This window comes from Marmota flaviventris, chromosome 2 (genome assembly GCF_047511675.1).
Source record: "Marmota flaviventris isolate mMarFla1 chromosome 2, mMarFla1.hap1, whole genome shotgun sequence".
Lineage (NCBI taxonomy): Eukaryota > Metazoa > Chordata > Mammalia > Rodentia > Sciuridae > Marmota > Marmota flaviventris.
This window is the reverse complement of record NC_092499.1, coordinates 138,975,252-138,997,375: the sequence shown is the minus strand read 5'-3', so window position 1 is coordinate 138,997,375 and position 22,124 is coordinate 138,975,252. Positions and strand designations below refer to the sequence as shown.

General features: G+C 41.4%; 1 protein-coding gene across 3 annotated transcripts in view; it reads right to left on the bottom strand.

Moving 5' to 3' along the window:
• Positions 1-4,192: 4,192 nt before the first annotated feature.
• Positions 4,193-22,124, bottom strand: part of Ntrk3 (neurotrophic receptor tyrosine kinase 3) — a 389,429-nt gene continuing 371,497 nt past the window's right edge. For all 3 annotated transcript variants that reach the window (XM_027922507.2, XM_027922509.2, XM_071608640.1), the window contains one exon: positions 4,193-20,569. In XM_027922507.2, the coding sequence (XP_027778308.1) occupies positions 20,384-20,569 (186 nt within the window). In that variant the 3' untranslated portion in view covers positions 4,193-20,383. The remainder of the gene's footprint in view (positions 20,570-22,124) is intronic.

Sequence of the window (22,124 nt, the reverse complement as noted above, 5' to 3'; positions counted from 1 at the left end):
CAGGATTGAGACATTGCCCTGTTCTCTAGGCCAACATGTGCATAGGTGCCTGGGAGAAGGGTTCTGGCTTCCACCCTGGAGTAAAATTCAGTCAAGGCTCCCAGTGAATTCTGATAAGGTGTATCTTAAAAACCTGGCATTTACCATGTGTGGCCCAAGGGCACTAGTGAGAACTTAGTTCTGTTTTGGGGAAAGCTCAGGGGAATGTCTTTATCAAATACGATTTTCTTAGCTTTCATTGAAGTCATGGGTAAAAAGTCTGTCCTTCTGCATCTTATGCCTGGCTCTTAGCAAGCTACACAGTCTCCCATTCACAGCGGGACCCAGATTGTGCATCAGGGATTGTGATGATGTATAGGGAAGGGCTCTTAAACCTTTTATACCTCCAGGCTGTAGCACACTCCTAAACTGATCACATGAATGAATGAATGAATGAATGAATGAATGATGAGTGAATGAATGAATAAATCTGTTTTGTCCTAAAACAGATATGTCTTCCAAAATGCTTTTTTTCACCTTCTGGGTTTTTTTGTTTTTGTTTTAGGTTCAAACTTCTATCTTCATCTTAGACAAGAGGTCTAAAGTGACAATTAGGAAAACATGTATTAGGTCCAGCTTCTGGGGTTAAACCCTGGCTCTGTATCAATTAAGTGGATAAAAATGCACAAATGATTTAAACCTTTGAGGCATGATTAACACATTGTTACAATGGGAATATTATTAGTGTCTGATGCTGTTAGAATAATTAATTCGTGAACATGGAGCACTTAGTGAGAGCTTGACAAATAATGACGCTGGACTTAAATATGGAAGCTCATTCCTGTGTCCTGACATCTTTCTCCTTCTTTAGCCTCTTTCTATTATAATTTAGCATTTGTCAGCCAAGATTGTTTGAGCTTGAAAGACATAAAGCGTGTGTGAATGTTCTCAAAGTTCTGAGAAAGGACCATGACTAGGAAATCACAGATGAGCTGAAAAAATCCCAGGACGATGCTTTCTCTGGAGTTGTGGGTATCTGGCCATGATCTGCCGTCAGACAATGGCCTTATCCCTCAAGCTCTCCACAGCTACAACATCCAGCTTTCCCTAGTAAGACTGAAACTCCTCGGCGACTTTCCAAAGATGCTGCTTCTCCCCACTTAACTGTTTTGAAGTCATTCTCTGACTTTTGCAGCTCATCAGCCAGTAGCAAGCAGGGCAGTAATTAGACCCTCTGCTGAGTTCTGCACTGGTGATTTGAATAATTCAGAACATTGTAATGGGGGGAAAGAGAGGCTAAAATAGAACACCTCCCTGGTTAATAGGCAAGTAACTTTGAGCATCCCAACAGGAGAAAAGAACAGGGCCTGGCACAGAACTAGGGGCCCTACTGTGCCTTGAAACACTGGGGAAATGTGTCCTCAGACACCTTCTGGGTGCTCACTCCTGTTATCTGTTCAAGATCAATGCAAAAAACAATCACCATCTTGGATGTGAACTTTCTGATTAATTCGTATCTCTGGCCTGTGTCTCCTGAGTACCTTGATGACACTGCTGCTCTTGGCACTGTCATAGCCTCCAGGTTCAGACTCAGGAACAGCCACTTGCTGTGTCTGAATTATCTCCATTAGACCATTGCTTCTCTGTGTCACCACTGGGGTGCTGATATTTTAGAGCCATGCTGTCTTAATAAGATAATTTTATCAACCATGCCCTACAGCATTGGAATATGTCCCTGTTTTTGTATACCTGGCTACAGGCACGTATTTGAATAAAATTATTAAGAACCTTCCAGATATAAAAGTACCCAACTTTGGATTGTGATCTAAGAACAAATGAAAAATAATGACTCCTCAGGGCATAAGGTCATTCTAAAGTGAAGATGCAAAACCCCCACAGTGCCCTTAGCCTTTGTGTGCAGCGGGGAGGATTCCCTGGCAGACGAGGAAGCTGAGGGTACCAGGTATATAGAGTGAGACCAGCAGCCTTTAATGCACTTCCGTTATTTGCCATCGCTGGGCTGGACTGTGAAAAGGAAGCCTATAGACTATTTTGAGAAATAATTGTTTTTGCCTTCAGGAAGCCACCAATGCAAAGGCAGCCACATGGTGGGGAGAAGAAATCTCTCCCCCATAACTTCTACATCATCAGATTGTTCAGAGATTTGGATCCTGAGTGTTTCCATGAGTGAGGTTTAAGGGCCAGCTTAATGGTAGAACTTTGCATGACGCATGAATGACTAGGGCCTTGGAGAATGAGGACTCTAGTACAACTCAACAAATGTCCATTAAGGAACTTGGATTAAGTTTGTTCTGGCAAAGGTAATTTCTCTGTGAAATAATCTGAGCACAAACTTAATCCAAGTTCCTCATACCCATCAAAATGAGTTCATGGACTGGAGACTTACATTCTAGCCTTACAAAGGGTCTGATATGACCTTGTGATTTATGTGATGATAGGACAAGAACCAGGTGAAAAATATGATTGGACGATTGAAAAACAAAAGTTTTTGCCCCTTGGGTATCCAGCATCATTCCCAGTGGCATAAAACTTAAAAAAAAAGGGTGCTTGTGTTTCTTCCCACTCAGATCCATAGGCATTAACTGTAGACTAACTGTACATTTAAAAAAAAAGTGGTATCAACACATATTTTACAGATGAAGACATTTTGATACATGAAGATGAAGAAGGTACCTCTATTGCTATGTAAAATCCAAATGTGGTATTATAACTTGATTCTCAGCAATAATTTGTGTGGAGGGGATAGTGGGGATTGAACCTAGGGGTGCTCTACCACTGAGCTACATCTCTGATCCTTTTTATTTATTTATTTTTTTATTTTGAGACAGGGTCTCACTAAGCTGCTCAGGCTGGCCTCAAACTTGGGATCCTCTTGCCTCAGGCACCAGAGTTTCTGGGATTACAGGTATGCACCATAGACCCCAGATTCAACAAAGATATTTGAAAGGAGATGTGTTTGAAGAAAAGCAGCAAAAGCCAGGCCTGTAATCCCAGGGACTCAGGAGGCTGAAGCAGGAAGATTGCAAGTTCAAACCCAGCCTCACCAATTTAGTGAGGCCCTGAGCAATTTAGCAAGACCCTGTATCTAAGAAAATATTTTTTAAAAGGGCTGGATAATGTGGATTGGTGGTTAAACGCCCCTGGGTTCAATTCCTAGTACCAAAAAAAAAAGTGGCAAGTATATCATGAGGTACAGCCAAGAAGCTGGTCTAGAAAGGGCTGGAGGACTCTTATATTTTCTGAATTTTATTTATTTTTTAATACTGTAAGATATTGTGTAGGAAGATTTCAACGTTTAATCAGTTCTTTTCGACTGGGGCATTTTCCCACCTCCACTCTAGGGAGCATTTGGCAATGTTTGGAGACATTTTGAGTCATCACACACTGGAGGGAGGCTGCTAATGCATCTAATAAAAATGCACTTAGAAATATCACATGATGCACAAAACAGCCCCCCACACTCACCCAAGGAAAAAAAAAGAATGATCAAGTCCAAAATCTGAATGGTGCCAAAAACTATGGAGAAACTCTGCCAATATGGAGAAAATCCACCTTGTGACTTTCCACATTGCTGTTGAACTCTCATGAGTAGAAATGCTTCCTGTACGTCCCTGCCTCTACCCCACACCATTTCCTCCACAACCCAGAAATATTTTTGAAAGAAATTATTGAAAATAAAGTCTTGAAATAATATTACAAGTAGTGCATTGATGAGACAAAGAGGAAAGATGTATATTGAAAATGAAGGGAGACTTGAAAGAAATGAGAGAGGAGAGGAAAGGAGTTTTAAAATCATTATGCTAAAGAATCATACAATCTTTGGGGTGAAAGGATCTCCAGTAGAATATATTATCCCAGCTTGGAAACTGACTCAAATGACTGTAACTAGGAAGTTGAATACAACATCTATGAAATAATGGGACATCATCATGACCTAGAGCTTCTCTTGGGACTCTGCCTCAAATAACAATATATGTGTTTACTTCTTGAAACACTCATCACCATCCAAAATTCAACCTAGGGGTTGTCTCAAAAATCATGCAAGCCACTTTAACCCTCAGCAGGGCAGTATTCCATGTTTGCATGATTTTTGCACACATTTGGACTTGCCCAAAGTTCAACCTACCTTTAAGTTTAACACTTTCCTACCACAAAATGAATCCAAATAAACCAAGGACATTGTTGTTTTATACTTTATTTGAGAAGAGACCCTACATAAACTATGTCAGGAAGATACAGGTTTACACACAATTTCATCAATCAATAAATGGAGTTGTTAACATAACATTGAAGATATGATACTATGAGGAAGACAGACATATGACTAAGGAGTATTTACAACTCTCACATATGATATATTTATATTGGAGATGGATATATACATATATACATGTACATGTGCATATACATACATATGTCCATACATACACACACATATATACATATATATGTATAAAATGTTTTAAAACAAAAACCAAGAAGAGAGTTTGCCTTCTTGTAGTAATAGACCATTTGAAAGTGAAGAATGGTTGGTTTTCATTAGTGTCAAGGTATTAAATCTCTGCCCCCACATTTAACTCCAACACCCATAGATTCTGATGAAGACACGTGTTTGCCTTGGGATGAAAGTGTGAGGGTGAAGAATGGCATGATGGTGCGGGGCTGAGAGTAAAGGACATGCACAATGGAAGAAATGACCTTTGGTGATACCATTAAATCATCCTTTTGTATTAAACATAAATTATTAATACAGTTTAAAAAAATAATTTTCTGTTTTCTTTTGAGGTTGAGGAGGAAGGAAGGGTGGGAGGGGAAATAGAGAAAGGGTGGGCACTTGCCTTTTCAACACATCCTTTAATATCAACTGAGAGCACATCCCCTCTACCCTGGGGCCATCTTACCAAGTTACTTTTTGTTTGTTTGTTTTGGCATAAAGGACACCTTCCCATACAAGTTTTACTTAGACCATGAACCTATTTTCCAAAGGCAAATGTAGTCATCATTTTAACTAGATCAGTTCCCCAAGACTTGTCAGGATGCAAATAAAGTTAGCACAACCAATGGATTCATTTGTTATCAAGAAAAGGAATGGAAGAAATAGTACCTCAAGGAAAAGGTACTATAAGTTAAACCAATTTTACTAAAAAGGTAATCATTTATATTAACAACTTTGAGATCCAAACAATAGTATAGAAATATGATCAGCACTTTCCAGTGGCCTGGGGGGGAAATCAAATGAACAAGTGTCATGAAGGAATGTATGTATAATAAAAGAAAACTGAGGAATAATCAATTGAGGTTAAAGTAAATGACATAAGTTGTAGTTGAACGCAATTCTTCTGTCAAGGTCTTCACCAATAAATGATGACTTGGCAATACCATACCCACTGTTAAACTTTCCCCAAGCCAACATGGATTTGATTAGCTTGGCCCAGGAACAGGCATGCATACATATCACATGTGTCCCATATGCCATACACATTGTTGTTCTGCAGTTGCCATAATCCAACTAACTCTTCAGATTGCCAATATATTTACACAAACATTGGGAAATACACACAGACGCATGGGATCAGACAAGATATAATCACTTTACAGATATTTAGTACAGAAAGCTTAGGGAAAGGGCATGGAAATCAGTTACAACAGCACCCAAACTTCATTTGCAAAATTCCTCTCTGAGAACATAATTATCTTACTAGTGCACTGAAGTAGGTACCAGCTGATTTTCCAGATATTGAAAGTTTGCTGCACAACATCAGCCTAGAGATAAAGGGACATGTAATGTCCAGTAGGAAACAAATCAGTGTATATCATTTACACGGCAATAAATCCTTCATTTCCCTTGAAATAAGATATGTAAAGTAGCACTTAGTTTAATACAAGTTTTGTTCTGCTTTAGACCTAGCTGTAAAAAGCCATTCATGCAAAAAATTACTTCCAGTTTTAGCTGGATGTTTAAAGGACACTTCTCCTGAAAACAAGTCCCTTTCACTTAGGGAAGGGAAAAAAATCCCACCCAGGACAGCCAGTGCTGGCCAAGAGTGGAAAATACAAGACTTTGGTGTTTGTAGGGCATTTGCCTTAAGAACCCAGAAGTAGCACTGAGCTCACCTCTGAAGAGGCAGAGGGCTAGAAGTGCCCTTGAAAACTTTAGGAATTTTTCCAGAAAAAGTACTGAGAACTTTTACAGGATTTCATTCTCTGGCCTGTTCCCTCCTGAGGCTTCTAATGGCATCACCTCTATTTCTAAATGTGCCTGCTCTCCATCGCCAGTTTCGGACCACCTTTGCACTGCCTAGCAGTTCACTTGTTCCATTCATGGTGAGTTTGCAAATCCTTCCTCTCTATACTAGGGAAAGATTCTCCTTTATGAGGCTTTCTTATAGCTGTTGGTTCTTTCTATACATATCCTTCCTCAAATAGGATTGTTCTTGATTTAAATATAAAATCCAACTCCCTTATTTCAAAAGACAAAAAATTCTAGTAGAGAATTTTTGATCCTATCCCTCAGAAGTCCTCATACAAATAGTATGGAGAAACTCATGCCATGCCCCTTTCTGCATGGTAAATAAGAACAGCAAATTAAGTTCATTCAAGAAGATAAGGAATCAAGGGAAATGAGCTTCTCCTCAGACCCAGTCCAAGGTCAAAAGAAAAAAAAAATCACAGTTTCATTGAAATTTCTCCTCTGAGATGTACTTTGGCCTGCTTCTACTACCTCATTTATTATTAGAAGGAATCTCTCATGATGTTCTAGCACTGATTGTTATGAATTATGATAAGCAACACTGAAGGAGCAGAGGAAGTAAGAAGAGGGTATGGTAGAGCAGTCAGAGCCTTGGGTATTCCAGCTGCCACCAAGATGGAGTTAGATATATCTGACATGTCTGAAGTATAAGGCAGCATTTAAGATGAAACCTGCAGTGACCCCCTTGACTTCCCAGCATAAGGCCCATCCTGACATAAGCGGGGTAGCAGTGCTGCTGATTGATCAAGAGAAGAAAATGCTGCTTCTGAGATGAGAGCTCTGTTGCATTGTGGCATATGAAACTTGGCTAATCACAAAGCAAAGGAACAACATGTGCTTCTGCTGCCTTGTTTTTTCCAGTGCACCCCTTCCATTCTGGCCTGGTGACGGGCATAAGGACCAGTCTTACTGTGATTGTTTAAGGCAAGAACAGCTGATGAAGAGCACTCAGGGATCAAAAGTGGATTCTGAGATTCACAGCAATGTCCTTCCCCGAGTTTCCTTCTAACAATAGCATCACTGAGTCCTTCTCTATCCTCAAAGTTCCTAGCTTCTGCTCAACCACTATGAAATAACGTCTCCATATGCACACCCATTCAAACATGAACTTATGTGGGAAATATGCATATTTTTAAAAAGTGATGTCCAATAAGCAATTTCCTATTGGAAAATTTACAAATCAAGGGTTCCTTATAAAGGCTTTTTGCAAGGAATTCCTCTCCAAAAGTGTGCCCTCCACTGTGAGCTAAGTGTTTTTTCAATACTCTGAGTCAGGACATTGGCCCAAACTCTGTTTGATACCAGCTCAAGAACATGACAGAAACAGCTATTCCAGATTTGGGATTAAATGTGCTTAAGAATAAAATCTTCCAAGTTAAGTTTCAGTGGATAAGAAGTAAAGAAGTCTGCCCTTCTCTGGAAATTCCATCAGGATAGAAGGCCTTGGTTGAGCTGAGGGCCTGTTTGCTGTCCCTGGTGCTGAAGACAGATAACAAGGAATCATGGCAGAATTTACACTCTGGGATGGGCAAAGCCTGAAACTCTGCCTGTCAGACTGAAAAGTCTTTCAGCAGAAGCTGATTCTAGGTGACAGGCATCCAAACATGTTCCAAAAGTCGAGTTTTTGTGCCATCTCAAAAAGAAAAGAAAAAGAAAAAAGAAAGTCCTGAAACTATTCCTGTGGGAAAAAATTAGCACTGCCAAAATTCTGATGGGGAAGCTCACTCAAACCACATTTCCCTTCAAGCCCTATTGGCATATTCTATCACACAAATCAAGAGCCCTGCCCCTTTAGAAAAGAAGTCAACAAACAGGTGCAGAATAAGGGTCTACAGGCACTGCCTACTGGTTTTGTTTTCTTGATACCAATTGCAAATATAGGCTTGATTTGGTTCACAATGACTGAATGTTTCTCAAGGAAATATATGGATAAAACTTCTCCTTGAAGCAAAACATGGGCCTCTGAATTCCTCTCCAACCATAATTTCAGAAAACCTGAGCAGAGTCTTACTGTGCTCAAGAGAGTCTAAATTCATCAACAATTGCTTCCTACTTCCAACCTCTTTCCCCTCTCCCTCTCCCCTACCCACACACACATACACACACTGCTCAAGAAGTGAAATCATCTTGAAAAAGAACGTGACTCTTTCCTGAGCAGTACACAAGTTTTGCCAGAGAGAACAGCACTGCTGTTTCTTCTCACACTCAAAGTGAGAATTTTCTTGCCCTAACTTGCTTTCTCTTTATTTTTATTCAAGAATTCCCTTGAGCTAACCCACTGTGGCCCATACACATAATAAAGAAGGTTTTTGATCAGTAGGGTATCAGAAAAATGACACAGGTCATTTTGGAATTGCCTTCAGCTCCAGTGGGCTTAGGGGAGACTTTGCTTTTAGATGTGAATTATAATCAATCTTCTTTAGCCTTGGAAAGGAGCTATCCCAATACCCCCCCCACACACACACACCAAAGGCTATGCTTTCAGAGACGGAAAAGAAAACAGCACTAAAATAGGTTCCATTGTTCCTACAAAATATTAGATCAAACTTTCCATATCCAGTGAGCTATTGCTCAGATGATACCTCTGGGATCCTTAACTAATCAGTCTTGTCTCTTGGAAGTTACACAGTAAAACAGCTTGTTCAGGGCAGGCCTTAACACTGCTCTGAAGAAGCTCATCTCTTCAAGATTATCAGAATGAATTATGAAGCATCACACTGAACTGGCTTGCCTTCTTCATCTCACACATAATTTAAAAACATAACCCAACTTGGATTCTCATTTCAAAGGTAGTTGGAATACTATCTGCCTGCAGGACAACTAACTGCAGGGGAAAATCACCCAGGCAGAGGTCCAGAACAGAGGTGTTGCTTTCCTGTCTAGAAAAAAACAAACATGGAGTCCAAGATAGAAGAGAGAAGCTGAGATAGGAGGAATTTGAGTGAAACATTTATGACTTCCTTAGGATTTTGGAGACTCAGGCTTATTCTGATTTCTCTTTCAGTGGTCAAAATCCTTTAAGGAGAAAAAAAAATGTACACAGCATTTTGTCAGATAAATTACACCTGATTAATTGGTATTTGAAGGTAAATAGCATTTGAAAAATTTAACGAGCCAAGTAGTTACCATTGCAAGGTACTTAAAATAGTGGGTGGTGTCACAAACACCTGGGATTTTTTTTTTTTTTTTTTAGGGGCTGTGAATGACATCACTGTTATAACTTCAGCAATCCAGTCTCGGGATTTATTACCTAGGGTTTTATTTTCAGTCGGACATGGTCCTCTGTGGGAATCCTACTCACACCTATTTGTTACGCTCAGGGCTATTAGAAGAGTGGTCTGGCATTAGGTCTTCGCTGGAGCAGCTCTTTCCACTTAAGGTCCTTCATCATGTATGAGCCACTGGCCTTAGAATGCTTCAAAGTCATAATCATTCCATATTAGCCTCACAATCCAATTGATAGAGGAAGCTTCATACAATTATGCTCCAAAGCATTGTGTTGGGGGGAAAAAAAGCAAAAACAAGTGTTAAGGAGTTAAAAGGAAAAAGAGGTGCCATTTTACTACAAAATGTTTGGGATTCAAAGCCTGAAAATACAAATCTATGAACAGTTCCTTTTCAACAACAGAGACAAATGAATAAAATATCCATGTCTACTTGGACTTTTTTTTTTAAGGCATTTTCTGTCACCAGATGCTCAATAGTAATTCAAAGGGGAAAATGCTAATGACAAAACCTCTACAAACCAGATGCCAGGAGGGATTTCAGGAGGGTGCACCTCAATATACAACACACTTCAAAAGAAACTCCGAGCTTAGCACCCAGCAGGACGGTGCCACACTTAGCCACCCAAGGGGCAAGCTCTGTCTGTGAGGCCATGGACAGCTCACAGAGCACCTTGACAGCCAGGATCTCATCTAGGGCTCATAATAACCCTCTGGGACAGGCAGGAGGTTATTAGTACAGCTTTTTGTGTGTGTGTAGATTAAGAAACTGAGGCACAGAGGAGGCAGGACTTTTCCACAATCACTCAGAGAGAAATAGGAACTCACAAGATGTCTGCCTCCTGGTCCCCTTACCCACCCCACCACTTTCAATGTGTCATGTCATCATCGACAGCATTTCAAATAGACCCCCAAGTCTTTCCTAAGGAAATTTTTTAAAAAATGGAAAAAAATAGAAATCTCATTGAAAATATTAGTAGGGACAAGAAAAAGAAATAAAATTAAACTACACCCAGAGTTACAAGGGGGGAAATGGTATTTTCATAAATAAGGGTTAGATCAGTCATGGTAAATATGTTTTGAATAGTAAATGGGATTTTTGTTTTTCAGAGTCATTGAAGGGGCAGAATTGCAGCATCAATTGATGCATGATGATTTGCGGAACTAAAGGTCTCGTCTCCCAGCTCTTCTAGTGATGTCTCCTACCTCATTGTTCCCTAGCATTTTAAGTTCGGTTCCATTCTGACAGTATAAAACTTTCTGGTACTATCACAGTAAATATCTCATCTAATTGAAGGAAAAAACCTATTAAGATTTGGATGCTGCTCCACATCCGTGTGTCAATATTACATCCACTCCATTAAATAGATAACCACTTGGCTGACATGTGGAGCTCTTAATCCACAGAGATATAAGAGACCCACACTTGTAGAAGCCTCGAAAAAAAATGAAAACCATGGTCTGCCATTTATCAGAATATTCAACAGTCAGAAAACAAGAGAGGAATTTGAAGAAAAATGATTGTGGGAAGATTTGCCTTTCCTAACCAACCCAAAAGGATGGGCTGAATTCAAAAATATAGACTACGGCATAATAATAACATCGCTGTCCCAGAGTCTTGTGCAAATCAACTGATGAGGTATTAATGAGGAGCTAATCACTTGGTCCATAGAGCTGGAAAGAGACTGATGGATGGCTGGAGAACAAACTTGCTTCCTACTGCAGAAAACAAGGCTAAATCACAAGCGTGGGTGATGCTCACATTAGGGAAGAAGAAAATGAACTCCTAGGGTTTTCAGAGATAGGACCCCTAAGGGGTTGTGTGGGGAGCAAGGGAAGGACAGAAAGAGTTCATAATTTAGAAAGGGACAAGGAAAGAAAGAGCTGCAAAAAGGGAGAGGTGCAAGAAATAAAATGAACATAAGACAAAAATGACTGTCTGTCTTCAGAGTGGAGATATTTGGAAATTTGTTCTAGGTGGAACCTTGATGTGATATACTTCATTGCTAAGTAATCCAGGCACAGGATAAGAAAAAGATTGGTTTGCCCCCTCACTGCAATCAGAGAAACAGCATAGGCCTGCAACTAGCTGCTAGCTGCACGCTTTCAACTAAGGACATTCCCACTGTGCTCCACGCTCCACAAAATTGGTGATATATGCACAGCTACCTCGCCCAGCAACACCCAATCCAGCCTGCTTGCTCCTAGCCCAGTGCTCTTCCTGTACCCCACACTTACCCTTTCTCTTCACATTGTAATTCAACTGGAATATTTGAGTTTTCTATCTGAGTAACTATTTTAGCCCAAAGTCAGGTCCACCAATCAGCTAAAACTGATGGGCGTTTATGTTTGCACTTCATAGTTATTATGCAGGCAGAAATTCATCACCCTTTTCCTCCCCAGAAAATGAATTAAATCAAATCTGAATCAAGGCTGTTTGGTTTTTGTTTCTGAAAAGAATAAATACATAAATAAAAGTAGTCCTGCCTTTAAATACAAAGATTTTGAGAAAATCAGGAATTTGTCTCAAAAAAAAAAATTAGCTTTGCAAACAATCCAAAGTGCAGAAAGTGAAAGGCTCTGAATTGATAATAAAGGATAAGGAGAGTTGCAGTTAGGCTTAAGAAACCTCACAGGTGGTGCACATTTATTTGCACATGCATGCACACAGAGATCAATGGAAGCAACAAACATGGGACATTGTGGTTTGAATACCAAAAGAATCACTGAAGTATTCGTGTGCATGTACGTGTACATATACATGTAAACAAGTATCATAATATAAATAATTAAAAAGATGAATGTAGTTTGTACTATGTGAGTTTGAGAATCTAATACAAAACACAACTCAGATAATTGCTTTTAAACAGCCGAGACTGCCTCTTATGATTGCTAAATTACTTAAGTCCAGAAATCTATTTTCCCAGTCAATAAACACAATGTACTTAGCTGGAAATTTTCAATTCTTCTAAAGAAATATCTAAGAATATATGAGGAGATTCTTGTTAGATTAAAGACACACAGCAAAGTTGGAAACGTAATTTGAAAGAGAATCAGAAGAAGAAAAACTTTAGAGAAATGTGTTCTCCAGACTTTTGGGTAAACTGTTCTAAAATCCTCAGGTAAATTTTCAAAATTGTCTGTGATCATGTTGAGCAACTTCACTGAGTTTGAAGGTGGCTGATAATAAGCTGAAGGCCTTTTCTTGTAATTTTTGATGTTAGTAAAGGCCTATGTTTGCAGAGAAGTCATGATCTCAGCTTTGAAGTTTCATCTGGCTGCTGCACCTTAATATGGCATCACACAGTGAATTATAAGGGGTTTTATTCATTCTGTAGCCCACACCCCTTAAAGAGAAAACACAGGTTAGCACTTACAGGATAGCTGCATCCTCTGCCACACAGGAAAAAAAGGAGTTGAGGCTGCCTTTCCTGCAAGGGCCAAAGGAAACCCCTGCCAAAAGGACGAGGCCTTTGTCCATCAGTATCCACTCCCTCACACCTGGCTGTGGTCATGACCTTGTTGCATTCAAACCCTGAAGCCCTGAAGGATTGGGGGATCCAGAGTGGAGCTAACCAACTTAGGTCACACTAATTCTTTATAAATCATTTCATCACTTTGTGCAGCATCAAGATATGCTGCAAAACTGTTTGTCATCAGAGGAGTGGTTTTCATGCCTTGATGTGCAGTCCCCTCAGGGGAAAACCCATATGATGACAACCACTGTCACTCTGACCAAGCACTAAAGCCTGGCTCAGCACCATGTTCAGAGAAAGGTCAAAGCTCCCTCTCTTGGGGTTGACCCCAGCTGTGGCTCCCCTCTCCTGGAGGCTAGAAGTTCATGGATTGTGAGAGTGGTGGGTAGGGAAGACGGGGGTGGTTGCTGAGGGTGGGCCACCAACGGCTCCAGATGGGATTTACAGAGACATGCCACATGCATCTCAATGAGTTTTGCAGTAAATTTCACTGCACAGAGGTTAATCTAGATGTCAACATCGTCTGACAGCACTGAAATTACTCCAGGGCAGGGCTCCTTCAGAAGTCTTAATATATCAGTCAATTCCATCCTGCCTGAAGGAAATGAAAGTTTTCTGCTTTGTGTGCCGAATCATTCGGCGCCAATTTTCTCACGGTTTGAAGTCCAAACTGTTTGTGGTCCTGGGATTCACCTCGTATTAAGACTTTTTCAGAGTTTGAGAAGCTGGATTGTCTGTCCCATAGAAACAGGAGGATAAGAACTAAAAGAAAATGAAAAAGCAAAAAGAAAAATGAAAGAAAATCTCTACTGAAATTTACTTCTGTACTGTGGACAGCAGAAATCAAATCACCTAGACCAGGTTTATTTTTTCATTCCAGAGGTGGGTCCTCAGGGACTGGGTAAATATCAGGTGGCTATTGAATGCAGATACAATATGGACATATCTCCAAGAAAAAGAAGTGAATATGTCGTACTATTGATCCAGATTTTTAAAGGTGACTTCCATGAACTCCTCTTAAATGAAAGAATAATTATCAGATTTAGGACTGAAAATTCATATTTCTTATTGGGTTTAGTGAATTCTGCATCCAAAAGAATGTCAGAATACACAATAGTTGTCTGAGCTCTTAACCTACCTTTGTCCTTGAAGATAGGATGTATCAATTTCTGATTGCCTCAAATTAAAAGAAAACAAATTCTCTTATTAATGCAAAATGAAAAAGCAAGACCAGGTGTCTACATGTTTCTCAGAGCAGATGTTCAATAGGCCTTTTCTTGTCTGTGTTATCCTAATGTGTGTTCTATTAGAACTTCTAGCTTTGTCAGTTGGAAGTATCTCTTACAAACTGTGAGTTTGGACCACGGTGCTACACACAAAGCAATGGATTCCTGGGTGATCAGAACATTAAGAGAAGTTACCGTCCCAACTCTTTATGAAAGGGAGAGAGCCTAGCTCACTGACTTAAGACATCATCTCCTATAGTAAATATAAAACCAGGCCTTGTTTAAAACTTGGAATCTAGTAGTTCACTGAAAGGATGGGAAATCTGAATCTCATTACTTTGATCAAGAATTAAAAAAAAAAAAAAGAATTTCAAGTACTCTGAAGAAGCCTTCAATCTCCACAGAGCTCACAGAAAAGTGTTTACATTGGCTCACTGAGACTTGGGACAGAAAGTGGCAAAGTATAAACAATTTATAGACAGTCAAAAAAAAAAAAAGAAAAAAAAAAAACCCTGTGTTTGGGGAGAAAGCACCAAACAGAAGCCAAGATTCAGGTCCCCAGGGCAGAGCAACCCATGGGCAGAGCAAAAGTCTTAACACTCAGTGCAGTCACATAAATATTCACCATACCTAACATGGCAGCAATGCTTTTCAGAATGATCAGTTATCAACATCTCAGTCTCTCTGTCCTGTCATCTGCAGAGATGGTGACGTCACTACCAACTCCCAATCAAGATGTAGTAGAAACAGTTCCTTTGTGGTGATCCATCAGACAACCAGGAGAGAATGATTTTCAGATGCTCAGAATGTTACTGTCAACGTAATTTAATTCAGGGAGCACCAAATGATCAAACTTAACAAGAAAATGATCAAACTTTACAAGATGACAGACTTCCCAACAGAACCTTTTTGAATGACTCTGATGCCAGTCAATCTTTGAATTTCTCATTCCTAAAAAATATAAGTTGCAAAGAGAACCCCAAATTAGAATCAGTTTTCTGACTCCAGGCAGGCCTTCTTTGAAGGTATTCAAATCCAATACATAGCACACAATGTGTATATGCCTATATGTCCCTTAAGAAGATACTCTGGGGGTTTTCAAGCAATTGAAAGATTTTCGAAGCCTATCTTGATGTTTTAATACTGATGCAAAAGTTTGGAATTTCCCTTTAGAACGTATTAAGCATTGGCTGAAAGAATTTATTTGAATTCAAAGAGGCAGCAGAACTCAAGGAACCAAAACCACAATGACTACAGCACTCAATGCCTAGACTAAAGGTGTTGTTTTTTGTTCTAAGACAAATACCATTGAGTATTCTAGCAGTTGGTTTCTAACCAAAGCAAACAATAGGCATCTCAGAGGCATCTCAAGGCAGCTTTCTGGATTGCTGGCATATGGGCCTATTCAATAATCATCTATAGACATTTCTATGCTCCAGACTCTCAGAAAAGCACTGGAAGGATCCCAGATTTCAAGATTTTTCATTGTACTGACTAAGTCTCAGAGTGAAGACCATACTATTGTTGTTTGGTTCAGAAAAGGAGAGCAAGGAAGCCAATAGTTCATTCCTGAATGAAAAAGGACTTGGGTAAAGAGTCTGAGACTTCAATCCCACCCTCTTTCCCACACCTTAATCCTTTACAATTAGCATTTAAAGATAAAAACCTCTTGTTTTTTGACTCAAGAGTTCAGATTGCTAGTGGTTGAATGAAAGGTAGGCAGGACTATCTTCATATCTTAGAATAGTTTCTGTCAACTTTGGGTGTGCCCCTGTGGGGTGGAAATAGGTGTATCAGGTGCAAGGTGGCCTCCTTGGTAGAGTACAAACATTGGGTCATGGCTTGTATGCCTGGCTCTCCCAGCCAAGTCCCTCAAACCTACCAGTCATTAAACCTTTTCTATTTCCCTTCTATAATTAATTTCTTGCTACTGGTGACTTTTCTTCCTCTCCCTTCATAACCTTCACTTTCTCTCTTATTTCTTTTTCTCTCTCTTATTCCTGACAAACAAGCTTGAAAAAGCAAAAGCAAATGGAACCACATTTAAAAAAAAAAATTGAAATGAACCCTAAAAATATATATTCCAATTTCTTAAAGGTCTCAGATGGAAAATTTGGTAATCTGAGAAATCAGCTGATTTAACCAAAGTCTCCTGGGAAACTAAGAACAAAGCCAGGTCTTTCCTGATGTATTCTGTACACTCTTGGCATGACTGACTGACTGTCTCTTCTAAGTGAAGTCTCACCCGGCCCCAGAAACTGACTGACGACTCTTCTGTTGGTGTTGGTTTCTGTAGTGTTTAGCACCAGAAATACTTGCACTAGTGTATTCCGCAAAGTAGGTATCACCAGGGAAGAACATTAATGTTCAGCCTGAACACAGAAGGACTAGGGACCCTTTACCTCCAGTGGGCAGCCTCTTTCCAGGGATAACATGTGCATGATTTGCTGATAGAGGAAGCACCAAGTCCTTTGTCTGTTGACTTGAGGAGACTTAGTGACCCCCAAGGTCCACTCACAGTTCCAAGATCTAGAGAGCAGCATTCGGTTCTTGAGTGGACCCTTGGCCATGGCACCCTGTTCCAAAGTGGACCACCAACAGCAAGTCACTTTCACTTAGTCCAGGGGGGACCAGGTTAAGGATGGCACTGCAGGGTGATCAGCCTGGGCTCCCTGGAACATTCACCAAGAGTTACAAAGAAGTTGGCTTCAAGCTAAGTTGACAGAGTTGATCTGGCATGGTCTTTTAAAGTGTATATTTGGGTATGGGAGAGGAGGATGGAGTAGACAAGAGAGGCGATATTGGCCGACGGGATGTCGTTTCAAGACTCCTTTAACCACATTAGGCTCTTCCAAAATAAATAAATAAATAAATAGACCTTCAATACTGCTTTTCTACTAGGTAGAAGGCTAGGATAGGGAAGGAAACCAAATGTTTTCCCCCAGTCTAGAGTAGTCTCAGAAAAACTTCAGACTCTCACTTGTTGTGACAGGAGTGCAAAAAAAGAGAGGCTTCTCTTCTAGAAATCCACCCAGACCAAGCCAAGAGCGTCCTCAGCAGCAACTCCACTCCACTATGCAAGGCCCAAGAGGCCCAGGAGACCCAGGAGGCCCAGGATTCCAGAGTGATGCTGAGAAAAAGTGACCCAGCAATTAGACACTGTTAGAATTGAAGAATTCAGAGCTAGAAGGGGGTTGCAGATTAGCCAGGGTACCCCTGAATTTGAAGACACAGTAAACTGAGTCTTATTTGTTTTGCCTCAGTACAGGAGGAAAAAAAAACGCACTCTGCACACTCTTAGGTCCCCAGACTGCCCAGTTTCCATAGCCCTATGCTCTGCCTCCTTTACTCTCAATTTTTTCTTCCTTTTTTTTTTTTTTTTTTAATTTTAACCTGTCAAGGTTAACATGTAAAGTATACTCTACACAGAGAGGACAGCAGGGTAGTGAGTCTTCCTAAGTCCCCGTCTCCAGTACTCTCTCTTGTAATCTCCCATCCAGTAGATATTTATGGGGGACGCAGCAAACAAATAACCCCAGTGCCAATGTGGAGGCCTGTGGACTAAGACAAGGGCAAGCTGACAAGTTTGGTATCCTTTCATGCTCCTTGTTCTCCAAGGAATTGGCTTCTTTCACTTGGCTACGATGCAGTGCACTGAGTTAAAACTCTAGCACACCCCTCATTGTCCACCAGCCAACCCATTTATTTTCCCCCTTCTTCTCACCCAGTTAGTGACTATGAGGCTCTAGAAACACACAGCCCAGACGACCAAAGCCACACTGTGTCTCTTTGGGGAAGGATAAGGGAAAAGAGCAGCAAGAGGAGCCTTGGAACATCCCTTCTCACCAGAAGATACTTTTCCCTAGGCCCCCCACCCCCAGGTCATTCCCTCCCTAGACATCTTTCCCTTGGTTACCCCAATCAAAACCAAGCTGTGCAGTTCCATCCATCATTCACAGCCCCAGCACTGACCAAGGGCCTCATGTGGAGCAATTAGTAGAACAGAGAAGTAATTGCTGTAGGATAACAAAAGATTCTCTTAAGGTGGTCAATCCAAAGAACTTTTCCCTAAAGTCCTCAGGGGCTAGGCACACACCGCACAGCAAGAAGACCTATACTGAACTCCCAATTTACCGAGTCCTTTTCCCAGTCCAGCTGAGCAGCCTTACTGATCCCTGAATCCCAACCGTGGCTACGATCTGAGCACAGCTCTTTTCTATTTGAATAAAAACATTTGTGGATCTAAAAAAAAGAAGCAAAGCTGCAAACACATCACTCAATCCTCAACCCCCACCAAGGATGCCCACACTTCAGCTGCCTTCAGCTGACCAGGGTGTCCAGGTTGCATATAGTCCCTTCAGTGGGCAAGGAAAAGGACAAGTCAGAGGCTCCCAGGAGGCTTCAGTCAGGAAAAGGTCAGTCCATTAGGTAGCTCTGTGCTTGGGATGAGGCGAAGAGGCCAGATTTCCCCAGAGGGGTACATTCCCTCCTCTCCAGCAGGAGGGCTCTGTGCAGCTAGGCTGTTGACTTCTACTGGCATTTTGTTGTCATGTGTCAGAGAGGCCCAGAGATCTGCTCTGTTGCAGTCCTTGGCAGCAGCCTGGAAGGCAGTGATTCCCCTGGTGCTGGGGCAGAGGGAGCTGGCCCCAGTCCAGTTGCTTCATTTTCCCTCCCTGGTCAGAGCCCAGTCCTCATTAAGATGCCAAGCTTGTGGCATCGGCCACTCACTGGACACCTCCCAGAGAAGCTTCAGCTCCTCCCAGCCCACAAAAGCGATTTCTCAGTCCTTGCCTTTTCACAACAGCTCAAAGGCAGATGCATCAATCCTTCCAGGGGCTGGAAACGTGAGGAGCATGCCAAGGACCCAGTGCAGGTGCCAAGTGGATTCTTCCCTGCTGGCTCTTGCCCATGCCACTGCCTGGCCTCCCTGGAACACAGCACTGCCCCCAGGCTCTCACTAAACCTGGATTCCTTCCCTGGTAGTGGGGTTCACCCAGGATTTAGTGAAGGGACCACGAGGTGGGCTTTAGGAGCTAGGAAGGCAAGAGGAGAAACAGAGAGGACCCTGGGGACACACCTAAAAGTGGCCTGTAAGCAACTAAGTCTCTGGCTATTGGAACCCTGCAGCCTGCTGTGTCTACATTAGCAGACAACACAGGGAACTTGTTTCCTAATCTGCAAAACTGCCCAAGGGCCCTGAAACCTGGATGTGGGGTCAAGGAGTCTTTCCAGTGATAGAAAGATGGGTGGCAGTGCCTCGTCAGGGTTCAGATTTCAGCTGTTATGTATATATATATATATATATATATTTTTTTTTTCTTCTGTGGTTAAGTCCAGAAAGTCCAGTTCTTTAAGTTCAGAAGATAGAATGACACATTCCTTTCAAATCTAGGAAGGAACTTGAGCATGCTTTACATCCAAGTCTGCTCTTGAGTGGTTTTGTGGGGGAGGTGTGTGTTCAGTGTTTACCCGTAGGAGCCATCATTGATTCCCAAAAGCATTAGGACTATACTTTGTAGAATGGACAAATCAGAAAACTGTCCTGAAGTGGAGGAAAGGGGGTTAGGGCATGGAGGTAAAGGGCAGGGCCAACTTGAGGGCCCCGGTCTTCCAGTGTCATTTCCTTGCTGAGCACAGTTGTAGTCTGCGCATGCACCTATACTGAGTTACAGGAGTAACACGCATGTGCAGCAGTAATTGATTCCACCCTGGCTCCTCCCATCCCAAAGTGAAGATTGTCTTTCTACGTGGTCCAGGTCTTCTGCTCCAAAAAGCCAGAGCTGAAGAAGCCCTGGCCACAGCTTAAGTCAAGGGAATTTTCATTTGCGTCAATAATATTTAAGATTTTCTGAGTTGTTTGAAGTCTTTATAGTTTTCTGTATCAGCAGCTTCTCTCAGGATTAGAGAAGGTATTTATTTCTCTGTAGATATAGATAGATAATTAGATATATAAATATATATATATACGCCAAACTGCCTTACAAGATTTTTTTCATTCTTTCTTCTTTCTTTCCTCTTTCTTTTTCTCTCTTTCTTTTTTTTTTTTTTTTCTTTTTTCAGTGTTGTATGTGTAGCAGGCACTTGAGTTTATATGAAGATGTTTACTTCAGTCAAGGATGGAAGAAAGGAGTTGTGAGGTGGTAAAGGGAGATGTGAGGCAGGGAGAGAGGAGGCAACAGAGTATGAATTCTTGACCACCAGCCACCACTAGCCGAGAATGTCCAGGTAGATTGGGGTGGCCTTCCCCAAAGCATGGAGGATTTTGTAGATCTCCTTGATGTTCAGCCGTTGCTGTGGTTCCCTCTGCCAGCACCCCAGCATGATGTCATACACCTCTTTGGGGCACACTCGGGGCCTCTCCAAGACACGACCTTGGGTAATGCACTCAATGACCTAAAAGAGTGAGGAGAAAAATGAAGTTATATCCAAAGCCCAGCCTTGGCCCTGTGGCTTCTACCCAGCAAAAGGCAAGGACATCATAGCTCAGCTTCAGTGGAAAGCCCAGGTGCATACAAGGCTAGGCTGATTTTTTTCATCTCTCTGTGTATGGGCTGGACAGGGGCGCAAAGGACAGCAGGATGGTGGAACCCATTCCTGTTCTTTATATTCTACCTCTTGGACCAGGTCCACCTGGACATTGACTCTCCACATCCACATTCCCTTTTACTTAATTCTTCCTGAGCAGTCTTGAATTTCATCTGAATTGACCGAGTTGGGTTCATTTTTGGCTTGCTTGATGAGATTGACTTCTGACCTGTCCTTTCCCCTTTTTTGAGCCTGTATAACATTGAAATCACTTAAAAGCACTCTGCATTCCTGGCCCCTGCGTGCCTACCTTTCCCTTAGCTTCTTGGCCAACTCTCCTCTTGGTCAAAGCCTCTGTGTATATCACCACACTTGCCTCTGAGTGTACATTCCTATCTGAGCGAGGCCCAACCTCCCTTCTCTTTTGCGTGCACCCATGTACCTTGTGTCTTTTAATGTCTTTAATGCTAGGTCTGACTGATTCACCACTATCTGTTGGGTAGCAATGCAAGTCAGTTCACCCCAAGGGATTTGGTCATCCTAGAATGTAAAGTGGGAAATAAATATCTGCCTTGACAACCTCCTAGGAGTGTTATATTAAGGACAAATGAGATTAAGAAAAGAGATTGGATGGCTCTACATACTGAGGCATTGACCATATGGAGAAGTGGGAAGAGAACAAATAATGCATGGCTGGACCAACCTCAGCAGGCCACTTTAGAACTGTCTATAATTTGCAGTTCATTTCCCATTCCTCAAAGACATTTTTTTCCTTTGTGGTGCTAGGTATCAAACCCAGGGACTCACATATGCTAGGCAAGTGCTCTACCACTGAGCTACATTCCTAGTCCAGACACTTCTTCACTAATGCTGATGACGTGTATTCTCAAAGTTTCATCTTCTAGTTTGAAGGTTAATTTTAACTTCTCTCTCATTCTACCACCATTAGCTTTGAGCAAGTTGCTTACCCTGAACCTCAGTTTCCACGTTTGAAGATTGGTAGTATGATAAAAATACACAGAATAATCTCTAACTCAGTAGCTGAACAAGTGCTGTTTCCCTTCTCTGCCCCTGTTCCCCTGTAGTCAATTGGGCTAGAGAACTGCTTTATTTTTTCTTTGATATCTTCCCATGCTGCTTAACAGGGTCTTGTCCTGGGTTTTGTCTCAGGTCACTTTGACCTGGAATGGGCTGTCAAACCATCATTGTGTCAGAATCCTCCTGGTCCTATTCACCCTGGAGACTGCAACAGTTCACAAGGCTCATTCTTATGCCGCCACTGATTAAATTTCCTTCTGGTAGTAGAGCCCCATTTCCACTTCCTGTAACCGTCACTTCCATGAAAAAGAATCCAGTTGAAACTGCTACAGCAGTTGCTGATGCTAACATCAAAAGCACTCAGTAGTGTCTCTCCATTATCAGT